The sequence below is a fragment of the Pseudophryne corroboree genome, chromosome 7 (assembly GCF_028390025.1).
Source record: "Pseudophryne corroboree isolate aPseCor3 chromosome 7, aPseCor3.hap2, whole genome shotgun sequence".
Classification (NCBI taxonomy): domain Eukaryota; kingdom Metazoa; phylum Chordata; class Amphibia; order Anura; family Myobatrachidae; genus Pseudophryne; species Pseudophryne corroboree.
Window position 1 is genome coordinate 3,595,840 of NC_086450.1, and position 14,865 is coordinate 3,610,704.

Below are 14,865 nucleotides of genomic sequence, written 5' to 3' on the forward strand. Positions count from 1 at the left end.
AACTGCCACTTTCTAAAACATTTCAAAAAGAGAAAAATATATGTCATGTGTAAATACATTTCTATGGTTGGGTAGGGGAGGAGAGGAGAAGGTAGGAAAAGGGTATGACCTAGTGAGATAGCAGAAGCATGTGTGTATGAATCCATGTTTGGGGGGTCATGTATCATCGTGCCGTACGTGTTTTAAATCAAGCTTCGAGGTATTGCGAAGTATACATTTGAATTCCTTCTTATCCCGTATTAAGGGTCTGTGGATGGGCTGTCAAACTTTACCGAGCTCTTTTCGGCTTTTGGTTGCAACAAAATGGGGGAGCACATTTTAGTTGATGATACATGAGTAGGGGGGATATGTGGGTGCTGATATCTGTGCCTGTATTCCCTATGGACTATGTGTGTCATTACCTGAAGGTTGTAGAGATGAAGATAAAGAACAATTATGGTAAATGCAGTGATAAACTATGTGAGTTTAATATACATTTGCCGATTGAGGTCTTGTCTTGTCTTGTCTCGATGTACATGTTGACTGTAGTCTTTGTGCTTTTGCCAATAAACGCAAGCAAAGCTTTATCAATGTCCATAGACGTACAAAAAGTGTTGGGCTAGCGTAAAATTAAAGGTACTAGGGATATGGGGGGTCTATGGCATAGTCCATCAGTTGTCTGTGTAAAAGGTTGTCAAATTCTTCTTCCAAGCGGATGTCTTTTTACCTTGGAGAGAAACAAAGGAGAAACGGGTGAAAGAAACGGACCGTGGAATCACATTTTCATCACAACATTGTCTCTATCGTTGGGTCATAAATCGAATCCATTGGAATTATAATGTCCTCACTCCTTAAACTCATCACCTTTGTACTTCGTTTACACTTCGTTAAAGCCTGAACGCATCTGAATATCAAACCAATCGATATGACAACACCCAAGATACACAGAAGAAATTTCCCTACATCCATTATAATTCCTTGAGCCCATTCTCCTAAACCAGAGAACAAATTTCGTGGGTTCAACCATGACACCCAACCGGTCAGCTCATTACCCACAGCAGCAAGGGTGAGATTGTGTCTCCTGCGGAATTCCCACTTTAATTGGAGAATGTCGTCCATCTTTTGGTCTATGACCTCGACCGGGTCCTCTGTGCTATTCGTAATATAAGTGCAGCATTTTACGCCGTACTGCGTTGCCAGTGTGACACAATATCCGCCTGTCACTGCTGTGAGATAATTAAGAACCATCCTATGCTGAACCAGTTCTGTTTTATAAACTTGAAGCTCCCTTCCGGTATACCTAAAGGTGTCGTCATACATTTCAGTGATATTGTCTAATAAATTTGCAAGCGCTGATATGTATTTATAATTCAACACTCCTCTGGCGGTGCGAGTGATGTCTAACGCGAGTAGAACCTGAATCCCGGTGGATTCATGGATCAGGTCAGAGGCCGGATGCTCTGTTCTTTCTATCAGGTGGCGTTTAACGATGTGCTCGTAATGAGTGTGAGTATAAGGAGCTTGGGCACTGCGGTGAATATCCTTCATTTTAGTGTGGGATACGGTCATTACTTCAGGCAGTACTTTTCCAATATAACATAACCCTTCTGAGTTTGGGGCAAGCCACTTATACGCCTTCCTCCCGCATATGAAATATGCATCATCGGGGAGAACATATGGGACGGAGTAGGACATAACCATATTACACACTTTCCATATGAAATCTCCTAACCCTAATTCTCCCATCTGTTTAGTACACGTATCAGTTTGTACGATATGTGCACAGTATCCTGGTGATACCTCTCCAACTCTTATGGTCCTACTTCCTAGGGTATACCTATATCGGAAATATTTTCCGCTACCGGCTATGTGGCGTATAAGTTCTGTATCTGTAGGCATTCTATCGGCTCTGTATGAAAAGGTCATGGTTTGGTTATTCCATGACACTTCCCAATTTCCCGGCTTTCGGGGATTGGAAATGTTAAAACATACTAGGGATCTATCCACATGATATTGGTGGAGCTTCAAACTAGGAGGACTGGAGATATTAAACCTCCTGTCCACCGGTCTCCCACCACTTAGCTCAAGTACCTCCCCTATAGTTAAAGGGAAGGGCACTAATCCTGATTTGCTATGGCCTTGAGGTACTTGAGAGCATACCCAACAATCTGTCTGATTTAACACTCTACCCACTAAGGAGTGATAGTCACTCAATGGATGCCGGTCCATGTGGATATTAAAACTGGACTGACATTTCTTGATACACCCATCCTTAACTATCACAGTGTCTACAGATACAGTTCTTTTCAGTTAACATTCCTTCACAATGTTTACAAATAACATGGCTGCTAGATCGTTTCCGGTACTCGCCTTTGCTCGGTGATTGTGTTGCTATTGGAAATTTACACCTCCGTCTTAGTCATCAGAAACCCTTCTGGATCCTTTCTCGACCTCACTGGTACTCTCACCGAAACAGACTGCTCTGGTCAACATCATGGTCAACAGGAAAATCCATATCACAGTCTCTTGGGGCAAGTCCATCTTACAGGAGGAGAAAAGGAGAAATTTGTAATGGGGGTACAGAAAAACAGTTTGAGGGGGAGAGAAACTTGTTACGATAATTAGTTCTCTAGTCTTGTTGTTCTTCTTGTTCTGCTGTCATCTCAAAGGTGCTGTCTCTCAGTCTTCCAACCGAACATTCTGGTGATACAATATTTCTTCCAAACCAGCGATCTTTCTGTAAGGAGCAAAAATCTTGCATTACCATTTGTCCAACTAATGTGTGACATACCATCTTTAAAACATGAAAACATGAGTGAGAAGAGAGAAAAAAAAAAAAAAAAAAAAGAGAGAGAGAACAATTCATATATATATATATTACATAAACCAACAATAAACAACAACAGGAAAAAAAAAAAATTTTCAAACATTTTAAAATATTGTCAGATCTGCCGTTCATCATCAGGCTGTCATATCTACATGTCCAATGGTATCCTTGCTCAGTCCCTCCCACCAGCACCTCCATACTCCACCCTTTGTATCTGGCCAGGATACATTGATGCGGATAGGTCATGCTGGGGTTTGGTAGACTTCTGCAAAGACCAAGTAGCTATGCAATGTTTGAGTCCTGCCGATAACCGTCAGAGATGGGGAAAAGAAAACATTTCACAGATACATTACAAATTTTACCCGGTCATTCCTGTGTCTTCAGGGAATGACCTCCCAATTTGTTAACAATAACCTCAGGCTTACCATCAGTCCTAATGATCACCTCTCCTGACTACATATCATGGGTGTGGCCCAAAATTCTTCCTATCTGATCCCTGATTATAATTTGGTGTGTCATAACTTTTGCTCATTTTCATGTCTAGGGGGTCTGACTTTATGTGGGCTGTTACAGTTACTGGCATAATGCCCTTCTCTTTTACAAAGATAACAAGCCCTGGGCTTCCTCCAAGTGTCAATGACCTGAGGTCTTGGTTGATTTGATGCCTCCTCAAACGCTCGGATGCTCATCACCATCAACCGTTTTCCCTGTACTTCCCTGACTCCTTGGATATCATGGTTATGTTGTTGTCTAGGGGGTTGATATGACTTTTGTCTACTTCTTGATCTACAATCTCTTGCAAAGTGTCCCTCTTTATGACAATTGTAACAGACTTCCACATTTGAATTTCTCGCAGGGGTTTGGGGCTTATGCTGGAGTGGTCTTGTGGTTAGGGCCTGTATACTTGCGGCCATTAACCTATCACTTTGTGACTCCCTGTATCTAGTGATATTCCAATCATGGTCAATAGCGGCCTCTCTTAATGCGGCCACCGAGATATTTCTCCAGTTTGGGTTGGTGGTCTGTACCCTTGTTCTCAACACCTCCTTTAAACCATTCATTAACACAGATACTGCTACTTCTCTATGATTTACATTTGTCTTGATGTCCGTGATCCCAGTGTTTCTAGCTATTACTTGCAGTGCTCGATTAAAATAATTGGAAATACTTTCCCCTTCGTTTTGTCTTATGGAGAAAATTTCATTCCACTTGACAACGGCAGGGAAATACACTCCCAACTGTCGGTTGATCTGCTTAATACATTCCTGATTGTGTTCCTCCGTTTGAGGTACTTCTGTGTCTAATTCACAATCAGCAATAAATTTCGCAGGGTCAACACTGGAGGGCAAACATGCCCTCAGCACTGTCCGCCAATCTTTGTTGGTGGGTTCTGTTGAGTTTCCTAGTTCTTTAATAAATCTCTGACATGCAACTAGATTTTTCCTAGGATCAGGGAATTCAGACATAATTGCTCTCAATTCCATCCGGGACCAGGGACGGCGCATTGCACTGTCCTTGACGGGAATGCTTCCCTGATCGTCAGTCTTCCCATTGGGGACTGTGATCACCCTGACAGGACTAAATTCAATTACATCACCTTGTGTTGGTCTTACAATATGAGGTACATTTGTTTGTGCGTGATATATAACACCGTACGTACCTGTGGACACGACCTCACCTGACCCTCCGTTAGGGGGTTCGATTACTGCCTTTACCGATTTGGTCGCGTCCACCTGGATGTCTTGTGTGATGGCTGCTGGAAAAGGTGCCGACATTGTGCTGGGCTCACGTTCTTGCTTGTAGTCCTGAGGGAAGTTTGACATGGGGTGCGACTTGCACAGGTTAACATTTGTAATTTTTACACTTTCATTTTCATAAACATTATTACATTTGTTACTTTCATTCTTAATACAGTTACTAAGTGCATTTTTATCGTACCCCATTGCGCCATTCTCTGCAACCATAATCCTCTCCATTGCCATGTCTCTCTTCCCAAGATGAGAGTCAGATATGTAAGTTAAGTTTCTTTGTATTTCACTTTCCTTTTGCCATAACTTTAAACAATCATAATGTTTGATCCGTCTCTTTGCTGATTTAATGAGACATATCCTTCTCCTTAGATTTTGTAACACATCTGGGCTAAAACTACCTACCCGGGGAAACTTTTCCCCGTCATGCACAGTCATCCTTTCCCATTCATCACATAAAACCTCTGTGTGTGAACCGTATTTCTCACACATTACATACCTTGCCGACCCGATTGGTCGGTTTACTAAATCAACCCGAACCAAGGTTGATCGCCCCCTACCTGAACAACTGGCCCCCATACTTGCAGGTGTTGCTTTCACTACCTCTGACCTTCAAATCAGGGTCTTCAGCGAACCCTTACAAAAACCAAGATGTCCGGGGCAGGCCGGCGGCGAAGTTTACCGAGTACTCCACTCACTCCTCGCCCACGTTGGCCAGTACTGCAATCACTGATTCAGAGCTGCTGTACCCAACCTAGGGCCCCTATGAACCTTTACTTACTGGGGCGTGTTGGACCTACCAGTCCCCAGCAAGTATCGGTTGTTGGATAGTTCCCGAGTGACCAGCGAACCTCCCTTAAAATAAAAAAAATTACACAAATCACGTTAGAGTGTACAAATAGCGTTTATGACCCCTTTCGTACGCAAATGGTACTGTTCAGGTTACTAACTAATGCACACAATTACGTGCGGTACAATCGTTCTGCACATAAGCAACTAATCTTATGTGCGGAGCGACCAGTGGAATCGAAAATTACGGCTGCGAATTCCTTCAGCCAGAGCTTTAATGGCCTATATGGGTTCCGCACCAACCCTTCCTGGTGTTGTGCTACTTTTCTCTATAGCGGACTTCTTAGTCTGCTGTACCTAGACCTCCTGGTCTGTTCCGGACCTCCTGGTCTGTGCTACAGTAGACCTCCTGGTCTGCTATACTCTAATGCTCAAATTTATGTTTAACAAGGGATGCCTCCCAAGCCACCATGACCGATAATGTCTGCTGAAATTACCTAGTGCAGATATGTGAAGGACGGACGAGCCGCCAATTGATAAAGCCTAATATTTATCCTATATAACACACTATAAAGAGGTTAAGAGACACAGTACGCAATTGGCGCACAGGTACCGTAAGGGTACGCCCTTTGCGTAGCGGACGCTGTATCGGGAGCGAGCCGCTCGAGCGACACAAACGCTCGCGAGAATACGCTGTTGGTATCGGGCACACTATAGGTGAGCGACTACCGTAATGCTACGCTATCAGCGTAGCGGACGCTCGAGACCACGAGGAGATCGCGAGCGGCGCAGACGCTCACGAGATAACAATCAGTAGACCTTGAATGTAACACACAAAAAGGATATTCTTATACTGTAGACCTTGTACTGAAACACTGTAGCGATATAACGCTGCTTAACCTTGTTTACACTAAAGCTGTTTGAGCGATAGAGACGCTCCTATTACCCTCTGCAATATAATGAACACACAATACCGGTCTAAGGGTCTAACGCCTTTTAAGGAAAAAAATGAACGTTCAATTGCAAAAGAATAATACAATACAAGTTATACACTACCAAGATAACATAAAATACCTAACCAAATCACTACACATAAAATACAATAAAGATACAATTACATTTAAGGGGGAAGGAGAGAGAGAATGGCTTATAACATTAAGTAAGAGACAATATGGTTGCAGAGAAACTTACGCACAAAGGGAAACAATCGCATGCGCCTTCTGGATGTCCAGCTCCCGATTATCAGTGATGAGAACCGTTGAAGAGAATAGAGAGCTGTCCCAGATCGGCTTGTCCTTTTATACACTACACACAATACAGTACAATGGTCCCTACATTCTTATTGTTCATTGGACACAGGAATTCGTCTTCGCATTATAACTGTCACAACTGAGGGCCTGAGCTGACGGGAGGCAGCCTCAGTTGTAGGAGCTGAGATGTACCGGAACCTGGGAGGTTGTATCAGACCCCTGGACATGTAAGTAACATGAATAATAACTGCCCGAAGGCGTGACCACGACAACTTAGATAAAAGTCAATGATGTTTATTATGACAACTCCGCATCACAGCAGCAATAAAAGAAAACGTAAAAGTCAGCAAAGAATAAATACAGTTCCTGAGTACTACAGCATGGCAGGAGCCACAGGGCACTGGTAGTGTGAGATAGTTCTTATGATCTTCTAGATGGAAAGTCCTTACCAGGCCCGGCTGTAGCAATGGAGATAACCCAGGATTGTACCAGCTGGTGTTCCAGGAAGAGCTGGGTTGCTGAAGGTAAAACAGCTGCTGTGGATACTGGCTGGAACCAGACTGTTGTTAGCACGGAGTGGATACTGGCTGGAACCAGTTAAATAATAAATGAACTTTGGGAGCGATGAAATGTGAACTGAAATGTAGAACTTGAGAGCGGAGAAATAATAATTCCGGTGGAGAGTGGTAAAGTGTAGAAAGGACACCGGCCCTTTAAGGGAAGCTGTACTCTGCTGGAAGCTGAGGCTGGAAGCAGGTAGTGTTGTAGCTGGAAACAGATGAATCCACAATGGATTGGAGAGTCAGGCTACACCGCAGGTGGAATGCTGGTGCGGGTCTCTATGGTGGAAGTCTTGAGACAGGAGCTGGAACCTGGAAGACAATCATAGAAGAGAGACAAACAGGAACTAGGTTTGACAACCAAAGCACTGACGTCTTCCTTGCTCAGGTACAGCTTACTTATACCTGCAGCAAGGAAGGGGTTGGCTAGGCAATTATGCAAATCAACAACACAGACAGCAGATTGGTGGAAATGATCAGATGACAGAATCCAAGATGGCTGCGCCCATGCAGACACTTGGAGGGAAGTTTGGTTTGTAATCCATGTGGTCTGGGAAACAGTAATGGCGGCGCCGGCCACCGGAGACAGGAGACGCCAGGCTGATAGATGCACATTTAACCACGCGGGCACAGCGGAGGCCGCGGCTGATGAAAAGACCACTCTGCATGTGGAAACTCAGGAACAGCGGAATCCGGTCCTGGAACGCTGAGCCCGCCTTAGGAGGCATCTGAAGGGTAAGTAATGGCGTCCAGATACCCGGATCGTGACAGCACCCCCCCCTTTAGGAGTGGCCCCAGGACACTTCTTAGGCTTTAAAGGAAACTTTGCGTGGAAATTTCGGACCAAGGCAGGAGCATGGACGTCAGAGGCATTGGTCCAAGAGCGTTCTTCAGGACCATAGCCCTTCCAGTCAATGAGATACTGAAGTTGACCGTAACGGTGACGTGAGTCCAGGATCTTGGCCACTTCATACTCAACGCCTCGTTGAGTTTGGACTTTCGGAGTTGGTGGAAGTGAGGAATGAAACCGATTCAAGATTAGCGGTTTCAACAGGGAAACATGGAATGTCCTGGGTATTTTTAAGAAGGGAGGTAACTGGAGTCTGTAAGCAACAGGATTGATGACTTGATCAATTTTAAAAGGACCGATGTAGCGAGGTGCAAACTTCATACTGGGAACTCTTAACCTCAAATTCTTCGTGGATAACCATACCCGATCACCCACCTTGAGAGCAGGAACTGCTCGACGCTTCTTATCCGCAAACTTCTTGTACCTGAACGATGCCTTTAGCAGAGCTGATCGTACGCTCTTCCAGATATTGGCAAACTGATGCAAGGTGATATCCACTGCGGGAACAGAAGTTGCTGGAAGCGGTTGGAACTCAGGGACTTTAGGGTGGAATCCAAAGTTGGTGAAGAATGGTGTTGAGGAAGATGAAGAATGATACTGGTTGTTATGACAGAACTCGGCCCAGGGAAGTAATTGAACCCAGTCATCTTGAGAGGAGGACACATAGATGCGGAGGAAGGCCTCCAAGTCCTGATTCACCCTCTCAGTTTGACCATTGGTCTGAGGATGGTAAGCCGTGTAAAACTTTAACTTGACTTGGAGGACTTGACATAAACTTCGCCAGAATTTGGCTGTGAATTGAACTCCTCGATCTGAGATAATTTCTTCTGGAAGACCGTGGAGTCGGAAGATCTCTTGTATGAATACTTGAGCCAACTTGGAAGCTGACGGAAGACCGGTGAGAGGAATGAAGTGTGCCATCTTGGTGAACCGGTCAACTACCACCCAGATGGTATTGAACTTGTTGCACATGGGCAAATCTGTAATAAAATCCATCGACAAATGGGTCCATGGTCGACGGGGAACAGATAGTGGAACCAGTTGCCCCGCAGGCGACTGGCGGGATACTTTATGTTGAGCACACTTTGGGCAAGATGCAATAAACTCCAAAACGTCCTTTTTCAGAGTTGGCCACCAATAGGACCTAGAGATAAACTCCAGGGTTTTTTGGATACCTGTATGTCCGGCAAAACGGGAAGCATGGGCCCAATGCATGAGCTTCTTCCTTAGTGTCGGCTTCACAAAACTTTTCCCTGATGGGGGCGTAGAGTCCATCCCTACCGTGGAGAATGCCAACGGATTTATAATAGGATGCTTGTCTGAAGACTCTGACTCATTTTCTTGCTCCCATGAGCGGGAAAGGGCATCGGCCTTGCGATTCTGAGAGCCCGGACAGAACTGGAGTTTAAAGTCGAACCTGGAAAAGAAAAGTGCCCATCTGGCCTGACGAGGGTTGAGACATTGTGCGCCTTTTAGATATAGAAGGTTCTTGTGGTCTGTAAGGATGGTGATTGAATGAGAAGCTCCCTCCAACAGATATCTCCACTCCTCTAGAGCGAGCTTGATGGCTAGCAACTCCTGGTCGCCAATGGCATAGTTGCGCTCCGCTGGGGAGAACTTCCGTGAGAAGAAACTGCAAGGATGTAAATGACCATCTTTAGCCCTCTGAGATAACACCGCTCCTACTCCAACGGAGGAGGCATCCACCTCTAAGATGAAAGGAGAGTCGATGTCAGGCTGTTTCAGGACAGGTGCAGAGATGAACCTCTGTTTTAAAAGATGAAAAGCTTGCATGGCTTCTTCAGACCACTTGGACGGGTTAGCACCCTTCTTGGTGAAAGCAGTAATAGGCGCCACAATGGTGGAAAAGTCTCGTATAAACTTTCGGTAATAATTGGCGAACCCTAAGAACCTCTGGACCCCTTTGAGGGTTAAGGGTACCGGCCAATTCTGGATTGCTTGTAGTTTCTCAGGATCCATCTCTAGTCCGGAACCGGACACAATGTACCCTAGAAACGGAATGGACTTGACTTCAAAGACGCATTTCTCTAATTTGCAGTAGAGATGATTGACACGGAGACGGGACAGAACCTCCTTTACCCAGAAACGATGTTCCTCTAAATCGTTGGCAAAAATGAGGATATCATCTAGATAGACCACGACATGACGGTATAGAATGTCTCTGAAGATCTCATTGACGAAATGCTGGAAGACAGCTGGAGCATTGCTCAATCCGAAGGGCATGACGAGGTACTCATAATGTCCGTCACGGGTGTTAAATGCGGTCTTCCACTCGTCACCCTCACGGATCCGGATGAGATTGTATGCACCTCTCAGGTCCAGCTTTGTAAAGATGGTAGCTCCGCTAACTCTGTCAAAGAGCTCCGTAATCAGGGGTAAAGGATAGCGGTTCTTGATGGTAATGTCGTTCAAACCTCTGTAGTCGATGCACGGCCGCAGACCACCATCTTTCTTCTTTACAAAAAAGAAGCCTGCGCCGGCTGGAGAAGAAGAAGGTCGAATGAACCCCTTTGCTAGGTTCTCTTTAATGTATTCCTCCATAGAATGTGTCTCGGGGAGAGACAACGGATAAGTTCGGCCTCGAGGTGGAACCTTCCCTGGAACGAGATCAATCGGGCAGTCCCATTCTCTATGAGGAGGAAGGATATCAGCAGAAGCTTTACTGAACACATCCGTGAAATCTTGATATGGAGGAGGTGGAACATCAGACGACCTGGGGGAGGAAGAACAGACAGGCAACACTTTAAACAAACATGTCTTAGTACAGGAGGAACCCCATGCCAGGATTTGCGTAGTCGTCCAATCAATTGTAGGATTGTGAAGACGGAGCCATGGAAGGCCCAGGACCACAGGATGTGTGGCTCTTGGAATCACTAAAAATGAAATAAGTTCGGAATGAAGAACTCCCACTCTCAGACGAACTGGTAGAGTCCTTAGAGAAATAACTGTATCAAAAATTTTACTGCCATCCACAGCAGTTAAGGAAAAGGACGAAGGAAGTCTCTCGGTGGGTAGGGACCACCGTTTAACATAGGCTTCAGTAATAAAGTTCCCAGCTGCTCCGGAATCCAGGAGGGCAATGACGTTCTGATAACGTTGAGCAACTTGAAGCGAGACTGGGAGGTTACAATCTTGAGGAGATGGAGAGGAGATCATTACTCCTAGCCGGCCCTCTCCTTGGCGAGCTAGGATTTGGAGTTTCCCGGACGTTTGGGACAGGCATTAATGGTGTGAGACGGAGCTGCACAATACAGACAGAGAAACTCGGAGAGACGTCTTCGGCGCTCAGCAGGAGTTAAACGGGAACGGCCAATTTGCATGGGTTCATCTGTAGTTGGTGACAGTTGGCGAGGAGGAGGAGTAGAAGATTTTGGAGCAGATGATCTTCCACGCTCAGTTGCTCTCTCTCTGAAACGTAAGTCAACTTTTGTACAAAGTGAGATTAGCTCATCTAACTTGGAGGGTAAGTCTCTGGTAGCTAACTCATCTTTAATACGCTCGGATAAACCATGCCAGAATGCAGCATACAGGGCCTCGTCGTTCCATGCCAGTTCGGATGCCAGGATCTGGAACTGTATAAGATATTGTCCTACAGTACGTGATTCCTGGCGTAAACGGAGAATCTCAGACGAAGCTGAAGTTACCCGGCCTGGCTCGTCGAAGATGCGCCTGAATGTTGACACAAATGCAGTGTAAGAAGATAGCAGGGTGTCAGACCTCTCCCATAACGGTGATGCCCAATCAAGGGCTGAGCCACTGAGAAGAGAAATAATGTAGGCAATTTTTGTACGGTCACTGGGAAAATTGCCAGGTTGTAGCTCAAACTGAATCTCACACTGGTTGAGAAATCCCCTGCAGAATCTTGGAGATCCGTCAAATTTTGCTGGCGTTGGAAGATGAAGACGTGGAGCAGAAATGGGTAAGGTGGGTGGGGTTATAGCTGGAGTCACTGTGGTTGACGCACCAGACGCGCCTGATCCACGGAGAGTTGTCTGAATCCCATCCAGCCGAGTAGAGAGATCCTGGAGACAGCGGATGATGTGGCCCTGTGCAGCCTCCTGATGTTCTAGTCGGGCTGCCAGTTCTTGCATCGGCCTGGCCGTTTGATCCTGGTCTCCGGCTGGATTCATTAGGTCAGTGCTTACTGTCACAACTGAGGGCCTGAGCTGACGGGAGGCAGCCTCAGTTGTAGGGGCTGAGATGTACCGGAACCTGGGAGGTTGTATCAGACCCCTGGACATGTAAGTAACATGAATAATAACTGCCCGAAGGCGTGACCACGACAACTTAGATAAAAGTCAATGATGTTTATTATGACAACTCCGCATCACAGCAGCAATAAAAGAAAACGTAAAAGTCAGCAAAGAATAAATACAGTTCCTGAGTACTACAGCATGGCAGGAGCCACAGGGCACTGGTAGTGTGAGATAGTTCTTATGATCTTCTAGATGGAAAGTCCTTACCAGGCCCGGCTGTAGCAATGGAGATAACCCAGGATTGTACCAGCTGGTGTTCCAGGAAGAGCTGGGTTGCTGAAGGTAAAACAGCTGCTGTGGATACTGGCTGGAACCAGACTGTTGTTAGCACGGAGTGGATACTGGCTGGAACCAGTTAAATAATAAATGAACTTTGGGAGCGATGAAATGTGAACTGAAATGTAGAACTTGAGAGCGGAGAAATAATAATTCCGGTGGAGAGTGGTAAAGTGTAGAAAGGACACCGGCCCTTTAAGGGAAGCTGTACTCTGCTGGAAGCTGAGGCTGGAAGCAGGTAGTGTTGTAGCTGGAAACAGATGAATCCACAATGGATTGGAGAGTCAGGCTACACCGCAGGTGGAATGCTGGTGCGGGTCTCTATGGTGGAAGTCTTGAGACAGGAGCTGGAACCTGGAAGACAATCATAGAAGAGAGACAAACAGGAACTAGGTTTGACAACCAAAGCACTGACGTCTTCCTTGCTCAGGTACAGCTTACTTATACCTGCAGCAAGGAAGGGGTTGGCTAGGCAATTATGCAAATCAACAACACAGACAGCAGATTGGTGGAAATGATCAGATGACAGAATCCAAGATGGCTGCGCCCATGCAGACACTTGGAGGGAAGTTTGGTTTGTAATCCATGTGGTCTGGGAAACAGTAATGGCGGCGCCGGCCACCGGAGACAGGAGACGCCAGGCTGATAGATGCACATTTAACCACGCGGGCACAGCGGAGGCCGCGGCTGATGAAAAGACCACTCTGCATGTGGAAACTCAGGAACAGCGGAATCCGGTCCTGGAACGCTGAGCCCGCCTTAGGAGGCATCTGAAGGGTAAGTAATGGCGTCCAGATACCCGGATCGTGACAATAACAAAAGGTCATAGGTTGATTCATACAGGTGGGCTGTGACTATTCCTAACTGCTCAGGTGGGTGGGAAACTGGGTTTCCCGCCGCATGGGTAATAAAGTGCAAATACAGTAAATGTTCATAAACTTCTTATGTCCATAACTATTCGCACGAGCGATTAATCCGCTTCAAACCAACACCGGAATATTGCTAATTAAATACTCTTCCGATGGATACTAAACACCACTGTATAACCCCTGTCTGACCCTTCGTATCAAACAAAGAGGGATCTCTTTGTCTATGAACATGCTACATTAACTAAACTTTCAGATTCTATCAAAGGGACCATAATCTACAAAATACATTATATGGTTAAAATATGTTACGATTGAGTCGCACGCTAGACGCATACAAACTCTACCGTAAATGCGCATACCGTGCGCCCGCGGGTGCACGCAACAGCGAGTATGCGCACGCACGGGAGAGCTCATGCACGCGCAGCGGGGACACGCATGAGGTGCAAATATGGCAGTGTGTAGCGTGATATTTTTCTGACTTTGACAATACATACATACATAGCTGTTACATATATATATAAACATTGCTGTTGTTGTCTCCTCTTATCTTGAAGCTGAATAAAATAGAATTTGCACAGTTACAGCTATGAAGGTTTCCTATGTGTTATTTATCTGCTCCAGGCCGCGTTCTGCTATTTGATGAGGACGTTACTTATTCATGAAGGTGACTCGGTGACATAGCTGAGTGCAGAGCCTGCAGGATATAGATGTCACTCACCCTCTTGTCCCTTGCAGTTACCCCATGTACAGCAGCGGGCAGCCATGGCTGGGCGACGACCAATCCGTGGTCAGCCGGATGCAGAAGAAGTTTTGGAAAACCAAGCAAGTGTTGATTAAGGTTACGCGGAAGAAGGAAGATGAGCACGTGGTGGCGTCGGATGCCGAGCTGGACGCCAAGCTGGAGGTAGGGATCATTATGGTAGCCCTCACCCACCTCGCCAACAGTCCTGCTGCTGGAGGAGTGTGCGTCTGACACTGCTGGGCCTAGCTCTGGGTGATATTCAGTACGGGGCAGTAAGGGTGACATCATTATATGGCGCTCCAGCTTCTGTAAGCGTTACATGGGTAGAATAAAAGTTATTACTCACATGGGAAGCAGATTTGCAGGTCTCTGATGATGAGGATTGCACTAGAGCTCTCAGCGGGTGTATAAAACGTGACCAGGTATAATGACGATCCGTACCACTTGTATATGACCTGACCACGCTGCCGGAGGTTATACTGGTGAGGTAGTGGTGCGGTGAGTGACATTATACATGTGTTCTGTGCTCTAATAAACCGTGTGGTTCAAATACGTCCCCAGCGCTCTGGAGCTGTCGTTTTTACATTGTTTTCCCCCTGTTCCTTTCTGCCATTGTTACTGAGATTCAAAGGAACTGTAAAGTGGAAACCATTGTACCCTATACTATCGCCTGAGCTTTCCATCAGTTACTGTGTGTA

The 14,865-nt window shown here is 45.9% G+C and overlaps 1 protein-coding gene across 1 annotated transcript in view; it reads left to right on the forward strand.

Moving 5' to 3' along the window:
• The window catches only part of ICA1L (islet cell autoantigen 1 like), a 97,353-nt gene that overhangs the window by 69,241 nt on the left and 13,247 nt on the right, over positions 1-14,865 (forward strand). Inside the window, exon 3 of the mRNA XM_063932243.1 lies at positions 14,161-14,329. Coding sequence (XP_063788313.1) covers positions 14,168-14,329 — 162 coding nt within the window. The 5' untranslated portion in view covers positions 14,161-14,167. The remainder of the gene's footprint in view (positions 1-14,160; positions 14,330-14,865) is intronic.